Source organism: Poecilia reticulata, chromosome 7, assembly GCF_904066995.2.
Source record: "Poecilia reticulata chromosome 7, P_reticulata-male-v2, whole genome shotgun sequence".
Taxonomy (NCBI): Eukaryota; Metazoa; Chordata; class Actinopteri; order Cyprinodontiformes; family Poeciliidae; genus Poecilia; species Poecilia reticulata.
In genome coordinates this window covers 427,712-443,698 of record NC_088836.1, presented here as the reverse complement: position 1 = coordinate 443,698, position 15,987 = coordinate 427,712, and the positions used below count along the sequence as shown (strand labels likewise).

At 40.9% G+C, this 15,987-nt stretch overlaps 1 protein-coding gene across 2 annotated transcripts in view; it reads left to right on the top strand.

The window, feature by feature from the left end:
• The window catches only part of mtor (mechanistic target of rapamycin kinase), a 168,774-nt gene that overhangs the window by 82,061 nt on the left and 70,726 nt on the right, over positions 1-15,987 (top strand). For both annotated transcript variants that reach the window (XM_081608531.1, XM_081608530.1), the window contains exons 29-30: positions 11,774-11,849; positions 14,446-14,585. In XM_081608531.1, coding sequence (XP_081464657.1) covers positions 11,774-11,849; positions 14,446-14,585 — 216 coding nt within the window. The remainder of the gene's footprint in view (positions 1-11,773; positions 11,850-14,445; positions 14,586-15,987) is intronic.

The following is a 15,987-nucleotide window of genomic DNA, read 5'->3' as shown; positions in this document are numbered from 1 at the left end:
ATACCCAATTTAGGTTGTCTTGAAGTTTTTATCGCAACTTGTGGGATTTTTTCCAGACTGGGAACAGAATACGACCTGCTGAATGTGACGAGTAGCCAATCAAAAAGCGCGGTGACATAAGAACAGAGGGGAATCCAAAACAGCTGACAACTGGGTCCGGTGGATATTGGAGATGATATGTGGAAATGTTTATTATTAAATCTAAAGGTCATTACTTTGTTTATTCAGTTAAAAATGTTAACTATGAAAAAACACAGTCACCTCCAAATCATAGTGCAGCAAATAGAGCTGCTGCTCCCGTCATTTTTTATCCACCGCCTTTTCTTTTTGTTACATCTTTTATCTCTTAAAATGACTCCACAAACTATCATTATTGCTTCTACATCGTCATCCGTGTTTGGTTATTATAAATTCCCGCTATTGGGGGTTTTACTGGATTATCCTCTGGAATCGGGACGTTCGTGATTGGAATCGGTTCGTGTTGCTCCTGCTTTGGACACACGAACCGATTAAACCTGTTGTACTTTTTTCAGCGCTGTGGTCACAGAGGTTTGGAGAATCGACCAACAATTCTTAAATCTTTCCGTCTAGACCAGACTTGAGACTCACAAGCTCTACTCATCTCCTCTCGACCGCAGCCCAAACGCTCTGACTCTGGTCGCTATGGTAACGTTTATATATCCCTTCAAAATAAGATACAGATGTGCCACAAAAACGAACATTTTACTTTCGTGAACATTTTAACTCACGATACTGACTAATGGGAGCCTTGAGCTTGTTTCTCTGCAACGAGACGGTCCCATCTGGGAGTGATGGGAGACAATAACCCCCGAAGTGTTGCTTATATCCACAGCCTGCTTGGTCTCTACGTGGTGAAACAGCTTGAAGCTTCATTGCCTCATTAGCAACCGGTCGCCGCATGTTACGCAGAGCGGCTTGTAATGTGGGACTCACCTACCGGTCCGGGATAAATCCATTCTCCTATCTCTTCTCTGGGCCTTTTCCCCTTCGCAAAGAAACTTTCCAAAGACATCTGATCTGTTTCTTACTTATTTTGCTGCTTGTGGCCTCAGTGTTGGCGCGCAAGTAACCGAGAGAATCCAGTTACAGGATTTTTAAAATAAAAGATCCTCCAGACTCAAATAATACATAAAACGGAAATATTTCACTATTTCTTGCGCGGCCCGGTACCAATTGGTCCACGGACCGGGGCTTGGGGACCACTGCTTTAACGGACAAGTTCTACCACAGCAGCGTGGCTATGAACAGCATATAAAAGAGTAGTCTGATTTTGGGGCAGGGGGAGACTGCTTAGGGTGTTCCACAAATAAATCTGTGGAACTGCTTTTTGTGGCAATGGTTTTATAACATGTTTTGCAAATGACCTCATTTTGTTTGACATCCTCCATATAAAATCCAAACTATTGCCAAATTATTGATCCTGCGCTGTTTCTCTTCAGAACTAGGCTAGTTCATCTGACTCCTCTTGAGTTACCGTCTCATTCACAGCTCGCCTCAAACTCTCAGTCACCATGTAGTTTGTTTTCTCCACTTAGCGTGATTGGTAGAAAATTTTCAGGTTGGGAGGTGGCAGGGGGGAGGGATTAGTGACGCATTTATAGGGTGTCGGATATTTTAAATATTGTCAATTGAAATTATCGCGGTACACCGAGTATACTCGGTATATCACCCAGCCCTATTTGTGCCATGACACAACCTTTAACTGGCCGTTCAATCTTGAGATTTTTTTTAAAAGGTACCCTCACTTCATACAGTGAACAGCTGTAAATCCTGTAAGCCCAGTGGGCATCTAAAGCTGTGGGACGTAATGACATCATATGAGCTATAAAATTGTAACTCTGCTGTAAACGTTTGGGCTAGATGGTTATTTACAATTTTCTCAGCTGGATAGTTGAGAGTGGAAAATAACATGTAGTGCTACGTTTATAAGTCTAAACGTAGCACTACATAATTCACCTCAGACTTGGACACTGGAGGCAATCAGCCAAATTGCTGTAAAGTTTAAAAATAATACCCTAAGCAGTCTTCAGTATCCTTGTTAAAGCTGGTCACGCTTAGAGGTAAAATAAACTGTTCCATACTGTCAGTAATGAGGGCCATGATATGTGCTGGTGTATCCTCCAGCTTTAAGAGTGGCAGACTTCAGACACTGCAAGGCCATCCAGAAGTCTGGTCCTCTAAGCCAGCCATGGCTGCCAGCTGTTGTCTGTTGTCCTGTACTGAATGCTCAAGTTGTTCCTGTCCATGTGCCATCCTATAAACCCCAGAAGCTGGGACAAACAACAGTACAGAGGAAGAGGACTGATTCAGTGCTCTCCTTTGTGAATAGCTTTCTGGTGTAAGCGCCACTACAATTTAGCTTTGCCTCAGAGAGAGATTTTGTGACTCCGAGACATTAACCGGTTGGAACAAAAGCACTTGTGCCCAACATTTAGAGGGTTCTGTTTGATCTTTTTTCAATTTTGTTGCCAGCTAATTTTGTTTGGCTTTGGATATAGGAATAACTGTAATTTTGTCCTGTCTCGTGTCTTGATTCATTGAGAATAACTTTCATATTACAAGTTTCAAGATACATACAGTAAATGCAACTTTAGGTCACTATCCAATTTGTAAAGAATACGTTAGTGTCTGCTGTTTTTTTCCGTCTTTCAAGGCAAAAATCAGCAGACATGGCTCTATGAAACAAACTTATCAATGATACTCTACATCTGTTTTCAAAATGTAATGTTTAAAGCTACAGTTTGTGCATCTGTTTCACCATAGCAATAACAGCATTCCAACAAGGTGTACGTTGGGTCTTTTTTCCTTCTTGGGCCGCTGGAGACTCTTTGTTCTGCTGACCTTTTGACCAGAAGGTGAAACTCCCTGGAGGTGCATGTTAGAGCAGAGTCCCAATGTACTTATAGTTTATTGTTCACAGGCGTAGAATGACTTGGTCCATGTCTCAGGAGCTTCTTAACATGCCTGCTTTTCCCCCACAAGTCTAATTTTCACAGGTGCTACTTTTGCTGTTTTATTTTCTTTTACTTGCTCTTTTTGTTCTCACACTTTATATCCCAAAACTGTAACCAGTCCAGAACAATGAAGAAATGCCTTGTAAAGGTGTTTACTGGAACTAGTAAGAGAGTATGATTACCAACAGTAGAACAAATTCATACATGGCGACTCACAAAGGAAGTGTCTTAAGTTGCAGTTATAGGTGGTGAGGTAGACGCGGTGGATGCAGGTTTGTAGAATGAATTATGATTTTAATGAGGAAGTGTACAGAGAATTCAGGCAGCACAGGTGAGCGATGAGACAATTTAAACACATACACTGGCAGCATTGGTGGTACTAAACAAAAGCACAACAGGATGGTAAAGACACAAGTAGGATCCGACAAAGAGCAGGGGAAACAGGTGGGATTAAATACACAGGGAAGGTAATCAGGGGAAACTGGGCACAGCTGGGATCAATCAATGGGTGGACAAGAGACACAGGAACTAAATAAACACAGAAAATCAAAATCGTCACAGTACAGCCACCTCAAGGGCGGCTTTAAGATGCCCAAAACAAAAACAACCCAACCAGGGTGGGCAGAGGGGTGCCAGACGGAGGGTAAGAGTCCAAATAAACACAAAGAAAACAAACTCGGTCCACAACAAAAAACAACCCAACAAAGGTGGGCGGAGGGGCACCGAACGGGGGGCCAGAGTCTACAGACAAGGAAACAAAACAAACTCAGTCCAAAACTAAATAAAACGGTCAGGACGGGGCCTGCCGCAAAAATTCCAGCAGGTGGCGACGAAATAGGCAGACCCATGGTGGCGGGTCCGGAGGCCGACAACGGTGCAGGGGGCAAATCCCACAAAGAGGCGGAGGCGGTCCGCCCTGAGGCCGGCTGGGCCCACAAAGAAGTGGAGGCGGTCGGCCCTGAGGCCCGCAAGACCCACGAAGAGGCAGAGGCAGGTGGCCGGGTGGCACAGACCAACATAGAGGCGGAAGCTTGCAGACGGGTGACTGCATGTACCTACAAGGAAGGTGGTCCAGGTGAGATAGCTGCTGGTTCTGGCAGCTCAGGCTTGTGGAGGCTATGCTTAGTGAGCTCGGGCAGGCTTGGCTAGGTGAGCTCAGGCAGGCTTGGATCGGGCCCTGGGAGAGCATGGGGAGACTCCCTGGGAGTCTTGGACAGAGCACAGGAAGATTCGCTGGGGATCTCAGTTGGAGCGCTGAGGAACTTACAGGCGCTGGTGGCCCGCTTACTGGGGCTGGTGGTGTGGCTGGTCCATGTGACAGAGGGGTGATTGGAGCTGTGAAGGAGGAGTGGAAAACTGGGATATCTGACTTAGGTGGGTCCCCGATAATCACTGCTAGCGCTGCTTGGCTGTGCCAATCCGCTTCCTCCATCAGCTCCATTAAGTCCATCAATGGGATACGAGGAGACAAGTTCCGCAGAGCAATGAGACAATTAGTGGCCACCTCAAAGTGTGTTTGGGCGGAGCAGGGTTGAGCCACAGTGTTGATGAAATTTCTGACCACCCACATAAGGCGGTCCAAGTCTGCTGGGTCCATTTGTAGTTTTTTTTCTTTCTTGTCTTTTCTTGTCGCCAAACCTCACCTTTACTTTTGGTCGGGTCCTTCTGTCATAAGTTGTGGTTATAGGTAGTGAGGTGTAGATGCGGTGGACCCAGTTTTGTAGAATGAATGATGTTTTTAATGATAAAGTGTACAGAAAATCCAGGCACCACAGCTGAGTGATGAGACAAGATAAACGCAGACACTGGTAGTACTAAACAAAAGCACGACAGGACGGTAAACACATGACCAGTATCCGACAGGGAGCAGGGGACACTGGTGGGATTAAATACACAGGGAAGGTAATCAGGGGAAACAGGACACAGCTGGGATCAATCAAGGGGTGGACAAGAACTAAATAAACACACAGAAAACCCAAATCCTCACAGGAAGAAGCTACAACTCTTATAACAACATAAACAAGCTACATAACAGTTTGCTAAAGAACTCTAGGAATAACTGAACCTTAACTTTGGAGACGTCCTGTGGTTAGGCCTGTGGTTCCGTCACTGTACGGAATAAATCAATTAATCGCAGATCAATTTAAACAAGGTTATATTTCCATTTGCATGATTTATCATTTTTATTGTTTCTCGCTTTTTCTTACAAAACCTTGATGACAAAATCTTCAGCCTACTGCTTTGGTTTCTGTTTATTTATCTTGGATATTTAAAATGTCGTCTTCTTCCAATGTTAAATCTTTATTAGAATTTAAAGTTTATTCATTTATGAGAATGTGTTAATGGATTATTTTGCCATTACCATTAAATTACCTGAAAATTCTCTCAAAACAACAATATTATTGCGACAATAATATTGTTGTTTTGAGATCATTTCATTGTGTATTGCAACAACTTCTGGGACAATTTATTGTCCATAAAAATGATGACAGCCTTACATGTGGTCTGATGACACTACAGTTCAGGCATTTGGCCATAATGACTGTCATTACATTTGGAGGCACAGAGCACCATCCTATTAGTGAAGTATGGAGGAGGAAGCGTCATGCTATGGGAGGGACTGCTGCACTTCATAGATTTGATGGCATCATGAGGAAAGAACAGGCTGAATTTTTCATAATTCCATTAAACTATTGGAAGAAGCTTGTTAAGGATGTCCAAATCTCTAAATGTTTAACTAACCTTGCGTTTGGAATACTGGCACAGTATTCCAAACCAGTATTCTAAATTACCTAAACCTGGAAAAGTTTAATTTAAACTAATGTCAGTGAGCAAAAATAGAAAAAAACAATGGTTAGGTGGTTTTTAAAACAGTTAATGTACAAATTTGGTTTCAAGTGCACATATTGTATGGTGTACTCAATACAAATGATCAATAGTTAGAATGTTTTTTTAAATTACTATTTTATGCCAAATATATAGTAGATCCCAACAGTTTGGGAGTGAAAATCAGCTGCAGTTGGAAGATTTAAGCTCTTCAAGGAAACCAGATTTATGCTTGAATGACTAAAGGATTGAGTTTTTCTGACTTTTTTTTCTGTTTCAGTTTATTTTTTATTGGCTTGTTTTCTATTATAAAAGATTGAGCCTTCATTAGTCATGTCTATTTCTTACCAACATTAGTAGTCTAGTATAATTTCCTGTCAAAACTCATTCATGCTTTTACAAGTGTTCGGCTCAACAAGTGAGATTGTTTTTGAATCCATTAATTCATGGCTTGTTTTTTCAGTTTTTGTTTGACAATTGGCTCTGAACGTTGATGCCATCCGTTCTTAATTCTGCCTCTTAGTTGGTTGACTTGTTTTCTCGTTAACATGGGCGGAGCAGCACATCACTGCGTCTGTAGTTCTTTCCATTCAGCGTGGAGTTGGTTGGTTGGTTGGTTGGTTGTGTTATTGCGCAACACCTCCTTCCCCTTCTCTCTCTCTCTGCTTCCCCTTCTCAGAGGAGGGAGATGTGCAGCCAGCTCTCCATCTAACGGGTAATTTGAGTTTTCTAAATCTGATGGGATTTTACCCTGTTCAGAACTGAGTAAACTCTGTTTAAGCGTCGAGAAAGACTAGCCTGGTTTATAACGACCTCCCCCTCCAGATGTCCCACCTTCTTCACCCTGTGAATTAGCCAGATTGAGCAGCCTGCTAGCTTCACAGAGCACACCTTGTAATGGTCGCTCTTTCTCTTTATTACAACTTGCACTTGTTACTGAACCAGGTTGGTTTTAGTGACTCGGGCAAGTCCCAAGGGTGTTGTTTTAGTTTTGGCTAAAAGCAACCTATAAAACATTTTCCACTTTTTCCTCCCAGAATCAAACTTCATAGATATTTTACAATCATCAAAGAACTTTAAGGTGACTCATTAATTGAATGTCCACAACATCTTTTAGATTTTCTTAAATGCTAATTATTTTATTAGTAAGGCAATTTTGCAAGGGTCAGTACAGCTTAATTCAGTAGCAGAAATAATCAAATAAGTAAAATCAATAATCTAGTCTATCTTTCCCTAATGCTGACACTGAGAACTAAAAAAGGGAAACTTTGAGAGAGACGGACTGAGTTTGGCATTTTGAACCCCAGAACTGGCCTGATGATGAAGAAGGTGTTGCAGCAGCAGGAGGTTCCCAGTACAGGAAGAGTACTGACTTAGAGCAGCAGGTCTCGGGCCTCAGGGTAACTTCCTCATGCGCATAGCGGTTACTCAGCTTCTTGTCTTGCAGCTCTGTAGCTCCCTTCTCCTCGTCTCACGATCTTCCTGGTCCCACGGAAGGAACACACCAGTTCTTCCTCTTTGCCTTTGTTCTTTGCCTTTGTCTTTATCTTTGTCTTTATCTTCATCTTTGCCTTGGTCTTTGTCTTTGGGGGTCTAAACCCAGCTGTTGAGAGAAGTGCGATTTGAAGCCACATGTTGCGGGGCTGATGGGTTGGTCCCCATGTGCAGGACAGCCTTCGGCTCTGTTGCCCCGGCTCTTCTTCAGCTGCAGAGTTCTTTGTCCATCTCGATCTTGGCTCGAAGCTGCATGAAGGATCCAACCAAAGATTCCTATTTTGCACCCACCTTATAAAGGGTTTATCCACCTTTTGGTGCGTTTACATTGGCTAGCTTTGTTGCTGTGCCTGTCTCATTGGCTGGCTGCTTGGACAGATGATCTCATATCCATCACCTTGGAGACCTCATGACCTGATGTCTGTTCTAATGTCCCCGAGTTGCTCAACAGTCCTCCTACCTCTGTTTCCTGCCCAACCTTTTCTTAGGCAAGTTGAAGTTTAGCAATAAGGCCTTAGTCACCTCCGCTCTCCTATCAGTTCCTCTTTTCCCCTGACCTTTCACCTACCATCTACCTCCTACACATCAGTGACCTTTAATTACAGTTACAACATTTTACACCTTTTCAAGTTCAATGTCAAAATCACTGCTCATAGCCCTGCAGCTTGCTATGCTGCAGCTTTTTCTCAATAGCAGAGCTTGCCATGAATGCTAAGGCTAGCCACCAATGATGACGGAAAAACAGTTTTCCTGTAACGCTAAGTTATTTGTCTAACATTAGCATATTTAGCAATGCCCACATGAACGTGATTGACAGTCCCAAGGCCCTCCTCCTGGCTCTGATTGGTTGTTTTTTTCGTTGGAGTGGCTGTTGATTGCAATAGTAACACTGGGAGGAGGTGGAGGAAGTTGATTTCTTCTCAGATCACCTGTTTGATGTTATACTGTCACAACATAGTGATAGTTTTATCAAATATGTAAAAAAAAAGTTACCTATTGCAGCTTTAATAAACAGTAAGAAAGAGATTAAAAAAAAGATTAAAAAAGATAAAAACATTAAAACCCGCACCCATTTACAACCAGGGAAAGACACCCAGATAAAGACTAAAGTCCTTATCTGGGACTTTAGTCAAAAACGCAGTTTGACAAGGACTCCAAACTGAACCCCGTATGACTTTAGTTAAACGTCGTTTAACTGGAACTCTAACCCACGTTTTACTCAAGTGACTCTAACCCGAATAGGGCTACGAGTGGGGGACAGTACCCGTGCCTCTCCGGGGGGGCTGTACATCATTAGAAAGAGGAATAAAAAAAAATTAATAAATAGATAAAAACATTAAAAACATCAAAGACATCAAAACCCACACTCTGACCCTAATTTAGCCATAAGCAACTCTAAACAAGTGGGTTTTAAGTTGAGATTTAAAGGAACCCAGTGTTTCAGCTGTTTTACAGTTTTCTGGGAGTTTGTTCCAAATTTGTGGTGCATAGAAGCTGGATGCTGCTTCTCCTCGTTTGATTCTGGTTCTGGGGATGCAGAGGGGACCAGAACCAGAAGATCTGAGGGGTCTAGACGGTTGATACAGCAATAACAGATCTTTAAGGTATTGTGGTGCTAAACCATTCAGTGATTTATAAACTAACAACATTATTTTAAAGTCTATTCTTTGAGCTACAGAGAGCCAGTGTAGGGACTTTAAAACTGGTGTTATGTCTCCATCTTCCTGGTTTTAGTGAGAACACGAGCAGCAGCTTCTGGATCAGCTGCAACTGTTTGATTGATTTATTAGTCAGACCTGTGAAGACGCTGTTCCAGTAATCAATGCGGCTAAAGATAAACACATGGATGAGTTTCTCTAGATTGTGCTGAGACATAAGTCCTCTAATCCTGGAGATGTTCTTCAGGTGATAGAAGGCCGACTTTGTGACTGTCTTAATGTGACTGAAGGTTCAGATCAGAGTCCATCACTACTCCCAGGTTTCGGGCTGATCGCTGGTTTTCAATTGTAATAACTGAAGCTGTGCATTGATTCTAGTTCACTCTTCTTTAGGTCCAAAGATAATAACTTCAGTTTTGTTCCTGTTAAGCTGGAGAAAGTTTTGGCACATCCACATATTTATCTGTTCTAAGCATCTATTCATTGATTGGATGGGTTCAGAGTCACCTGGTGACATCGTGATGTAGAGCTGTGTATCATTCGCGTAGTTATGGTAACTAATCTTGTTTCCTGTTATAACCTGAGCCAGTGGGAGCATATAAATGTTGAAAAGAAGGGGTCCTAGGATTTGACCTTGGGGTACCCCACATGTAACCTTTCACCTCTTTGATGAGAAGTTTCCGATTGAAACAAAGAAATCCCTGTTCTTTATGTAAGATTCAAACCAGTGGAGCTCTGGACCGGAGAGTCCGACCCAACTCTCCAGTCGATTCAGTAAAATGTCGTGGTCAACAGTGTCGAAAGCTGCACTGAGGTCCAACAGAACCAGCACTGTGGTTCTCCCACAGTCTCCCACTTTTACAAGGGCCGTCTCTGTGCTGTGGTGAGCACGAAAACCAGACTGGAAGGAGTCAAAGCGATTCATTATTGTTAGGAAGTTATTGAATTGCTTAAAAACTGCTTTTTCAATAATTTTGCTGATGAATGGGGGGTTGGAGATCGGCCTGTAATTTTGCAGTAGTGATTTGTCTAGATTGTTCTTTTTTAAATGCTGTTATCAAACCACTCATAAAAAATGGACATTTAGTTGTCCATTCCTTATTGAACACTCGACACTCACTGTAAACTTTCCTTCTCTTTGGCCCACTCACTGTTGCAGAGTTCACAGCAGCAGCCGAGTAATAACAGAGAAATCCGAGCTCCACAAAATCAAGTCATGTATCACGGCGCCTAAAGCGTCCTCTGGCGCTTTAGGCCAGGGGGCGTTTTAGGCTAGGCATTATAGGTGGGGCGCCAGGCATTACAGGACTAGACCAAATGAATGAGTCATGATTATGATGAGATTTGATTTGGGCAATTCTGTACCAATCTTCGGTGGACCAGATTAATAAGACCAACAGGCCGGATGTGGCCCGGGGGCCATAGTTTGCCCACCCCTGGTCTTGGGTCTGCAGAAGAGAATGTCCTTACACTGATTTGTTTTCTCAAATAAGCCACATTTGGGCAGTTTTGGAGTTTTATTTTTTTAGCTAGCGTTTTTGTTTGTCAGTGACCTTTTAAAAGTAGGAATGATTTTGAAATGTTATCGCGTGTCAGATTATTTTATTGTGGTAATTGAAAAGTTATAATGTGGACGAAGACAACACTTGCCTTTGTTGTAACGTTAGACGAACGGTAAAAAGCAACTGGTATAAATTTTATGATCAAAAGGAGGTTGGAGATGAGCACTTCTCAAAGGTTCAAGCTGCAGTTAAAAAAGGTAATTATAAAAATGTTTCCATAGATTATATTTTATGCATTTTGTCAAAGGGCCACAAGCTCCAAGCAGCACCAGTAAACCATCTATATCAGTTGCACAAATATTTTATTTATTTTTTTTTTACCATTTCTGTGTGATTTCTGTTTTTTTGTGTGTGTGCGCAACCAATATTTGTTGAGGTGTCTCTTTCAGTGATTCATACTCTAAGACATAGATCCACTTTAATTGTAATTTCAGTGTATCCCGAGTATTTCTCTTTTGTTCAGACTTCACTGAGCAGACTGTATTTCAGTTTTTGCCTCTGGAGAAACACAGTCTGAGAACTATCTTCTTGCCTTCTCAGGCTTGTGACATTGATCAGAAGCTTGACAGCTACCAAGAGGAGATTGTTTATTGTCTCTAGTTGGTTTAAGGAGCCAGTTGCTCAATTTCTCGCCTACCATGCCCTTGGATATTAATATTAGCTCTGTCTGTGCTATATCAACGAGTTTTTGCTCTTTCATCCAACCATGTGATTGACTTATCACCTGGTTGGATGTGATAACCATGTGAACCTGGGAGTATTGACACTTGGGAGTAAAATATTGATCTGAAAAATATTTCGATCTGAAATATTCTGATTTGTATTTTTATATTTGTTGTATCTTTGTTGTATCTTTGATAAAACATCCTTTATTAACCTTTTCCCTGCTGTCCTCAGCCTGTATACCAGCACTCTTCCCTGCGTTTTACAGATGTATTGGACCGGCCTGCGCATGGCTTTTTCATTTGAGGAAATATAATAGACTTGTGGTTAAAATGAGTGTGTCCAGATGTAGCAGCCGTACGCGTGACTGGAGGTTTTATACTTCGAAGTTGTGGTGTCTTGACAGATAACTCGTCACCTGTTGAAGCAGAGTGGCAAACATCATTATATTAGTTGAAAACGGTCTCAAAATGGAAATATTATTGTTAATCACAATAATCTCTGGGACAATTTACCGTCCAGCAGAAGAAGTTTTGGTCAGACTCTTCGTAAAATTACACTAATGACATCAGATTATTTTTGCTCCATCTTGCAGCATCAACAACAAACTGCAGCAGCCAGAGGCGGCATCAGGAGTTCTAGAATATGCAATGAAACATTTTGGTGAACTGGTGAGTAAATTCTTTTCTTTTCTATATACAAAGGCTCCTGGAAGTTGGTTATGTTGCTAATGAAGCAAATATTCAGATTTATACAGTATATTAAAACATGATGAACAGAACTCGGGATTTGGTTTAGTTACTGCTGACAGTAGCAACAGTTCACACACGCTCAGACCACATTTCTCCTTTTACTGTTTTGACCTACATAAGTGTCCGGTGGTCTGCATTGGACACGTTTTGCTGTACATGCTCTACATGCCTTCCTCATTTGGACACAGAGATGGTAGATCTTTAGGGATATTTTCCTTTTCCATGTGCTGCACATTATGAACACATTGTTGTTAATGTGCATCATGTGGAAAAGCCATTAATCTGAAGCAAAGAGCAAGGAGAAGGTTTTTTTCTTTAATTGACTGAATGTTTTACTTCTCCTGCACTTTGCAAATATTTTAAGTGCTTCTGCAACTAGGTCTTTTTTAAGCTTTGAAAGGATTTAAAGCTTTATCCCTGGGAATACAAACAGAACTTTTATCATAACAGTAATAGTTTGTATACTGTTAAAGTTAAATATTGAATATTTTCTCTTTCCCTCCAGGCAAGTGTTTTTTCCCTCTGGCATTCTTTCCTGTACAAGCTGACAGTTTCTACAAACTGTCAGCTCCTCAGTATTTCCATCAGTGCTCTGGCATATTTCATCTTAATTGTGGATGGGTCTGGTCTTCATATGAAATGATTGTCCAACAATAGACATTAATTGGACATGACCAGACATAATTTCCACATATATTACATAAGAAATAAAGAGAATCTTATCTTGTTATTCTCCTTTGAACCCGGTTTATAAGATTTACTAGCAGTGGTTTCTACTTTTACCATTAAGAAATGTACACATTTTGATCTGAAAAATTCTGATTTGTATTTTTATATTTGTTGTATCTTTCACAAAAGTGGAAGGCATTAAAATTGAGGACATTTTAGCATGGAGATGCTATTTTAGGCTTGAATATCTTTAGTGATAGGCTAGCTGCTTTTAGCACAAAATCAACGCAACAATAGTCTTTTCCAGCGTCCAGTCAGAACATTTATAAGCAGAAATAAACCCCCAGTGGGCAGAGAAAAGCAGCTTTGTTGTCCATTGCTGTTCTTTGCGGATGTCTATTGTGCATCAGACTTTGGTAGGTGTGATAAAATGTGGAAATGTTGTGAATATGTAATATTCATTAGTGTAGTATTTGTTGCTTCTCGGGTGGGGCTAGAATATAATTTATAATGTTAAAATACAAAACTGGATTGTGCTTTTGTTCTAAACTGTGAGCAGTATTTTGTTGATGACCCAGCTGAACGTTAGTTTAGCGAATGAATAGTTTTGGATCCTTGGTTCTTTCTGTGCTTGAGAGAAGAATTTTTGCCTTCTGTAAAAGCTCAGAAAAGACTCATTAAAAATAGCTTCACTCTGACGTGCAGAATAACTGTGTTTATGAGTTGACCATTTGGGAAGCTTTAATGTGGGAGGATGCAAGCTTTTCCTTTCAATTACTTTAACAACAAAGCAACAGGAAACGGTCCATGTTGTTAACGTTGATGGGTCCTTGAGCTGATGACAGAACCCACTCATCAGATACAGCATGTGGCTTTATCCGGCCAATAAAGCCACGTTAATGAACTGCCTTAACTAGCTTTGACTGTAAACTGGCTGTGCCTTTGAGTTTTTTGACTGTAAACTTGATTATTTTTGAAACGGCAATAACCTGATTAACATATTTTTCCTTCTCTTTGGGAAAAGTTCAATAATCATTCAGGTTCCCAATAAATCAAGTCCATGTGTTAATAAAGATGTTGGTTTGTTTACTTGCTGGAATGTGTATTATGTGTTTCTGATTTAATTGTGGTGCTCACATTACTTTTATTGTTGCCAGTTTGTTTAGTTTGTTTAGCCATAAGCAACTCTAAACAGGTGGGTTTTAGTTTAGTGATGATGTCTTAGACAAATTTTCCCTTCTGGACAATAAGGCATAGATCAATCTGTCTAAATGGAGAGGGATGGTTAACCTTTAGGAGTCTGGGGTCTAAATGGCCTCCCCGGCGCCCAGTCTTCCTCTTCTCAGTGCGTCAGAGCTCGCTCTGCAGCCATGTAGCGACGGCTAACAAAACTAAAAACACTGCACACACACGAACTCTAATACACTTATAGTCTAAAAAACTCATCTGAAACACTCCTAGTAAAATCCAAAGCGTCGCTGCGCTCCAGTCTCTTCCCGTCTCCAAAACTCTCCAGAGCGTCTCGCACCACTAGTCTCCATTCTACCTAGCAACAGAGCGTTAACACCTTTTCATTGGTTGATTTAGAAATGTGGTACGTTTAGACCCCACAAAATAATGCGTAAATGATCAATCATATTTCTGGCTTTATTTTGAAGTACATAACCATAAAACCACTATAAAAACACCACTTTTATCAAGTTTGAAGTCCGTGCTGTCCAAGAGAGTTAAAATGAACACTTGGCATGCTGTTAGTGTTGTTACGGGCATCTACTCCAACTAAAGCTGAAGTATGTATGTGTTAACTTTTATCTGCATCCTACTGTGTGTATATTTATTTCTTTAGGAAATCCAAGCCACTTGGTATGAGAAGCTTCATGAGTGGGAGGACGCCCTGGTGGCTTATGACAAGAAGATCGACATGAACAAAGAGGATCCGGAGCTGATCCTGGGCAGGATGCGCTGCTTGGAGGCCTTGGGAGAATGGTATGTCATTCGTTAGACATACCACATCCACAAGTTTACTTTAGCTTTTGATATAAGATCGGAGTTTTGGGTTTTTTGGGCTTTTGGTCGAGCCTCAGCTGAAACAAATAAAGTCAGCGTCTGAGGTTTTGGCTGTTTCATCTCCCACTTTTCCTGGCTTTCTGTGATTACGCAACCTGTCCTAATGAGTCCTGTCATTTGTTCTCCCCTGTGGTTGCTCTGATTTGACCGACGCAGTTTTACCAGGAAATGTGTTAACTGACATGGAGAGCCTGTAAGAGACTGAAGTGAGACTTCACCACAGCTGAGGCTTGACTTCATAACACCCTCACTCAGTGTGGAAGGACATTTTTAGGAAAAAATGAAGTCACAGGATGTCCAAAGAGTCCATATCAATGGATCACCAAGGAATTTGACACAAACCAGACCTTGATTTGCGTAACCATTTTTGGGGGCAGTGTGCGATTCATAAGAAAATGATTCTGAAGCTTTACAAGATAATATTTCATCCCACCTCAAGTTTTGTGTTTGCATCTGGATGGATAGGAGCTGGATAGGATTTACCAGTTGACCCTAGTGGTGAGCCAGGATGAAGCAACATATGGTTACACAATGACATTGTGCAGGTCTTCCAGTTATTTACCTAAAACTGGAAAAATGGTTGTTAAAGTGTAATTTATGTCTGTTAGAGTGAAAATCAAATGTTACTGTGGCTGGTTAGTGGCTCTCTGGAAACTAACTGGAACTGTTTTGGTGGAAGAACAGCTTGTTGTGTTTCCAGGGCAACATAGACAGGTTAGTTCAGGCTGCAGTATTGTTTATAAAAATTTGACTTAGCTTGAATCTGCCATAGAATTTTGCCACGTGGGTTTGATTAAATGTTTTTATCTTGAATTTAGTATCACTGTTGAAGTTAAATATTGTTTAAAAGTTTGAACATGTCCAGTTTAAATTCAATACACACTTTAAAAATAACAAAACTTCATTAGTTCACCTTAGTTTTTATTTTTATAGCCCAATTCAGAACCAATGTCGTCTCAAGGCACCTTAACCAAACAATCTGACTACAGAAATATATATTCAGTTGCTTTTATTAAAAGTCCATTAAAAGTGCCAACTTTGCATAATTTTGTAAATAATTTCAATTTAATGCAAATTTGGCACTATTATTGGACTTTCAATGCAACATTTAGAGCAACTTTGCATTAAAGTGTCATTATTTACCGAATGACACTTCATGACAACTGTAATAAACATTCATAAAGACTTCTTTATGTTCATGACAGGTGTTATGTCATGTTTATGACTGTGTCATGTCAGTCTTATGCACACTCCTTCAAATAAAGTGTTACCAACTAAGAATTAAAATCAGTTTCTTCCTCTCCAATGTAGCAGCACAACT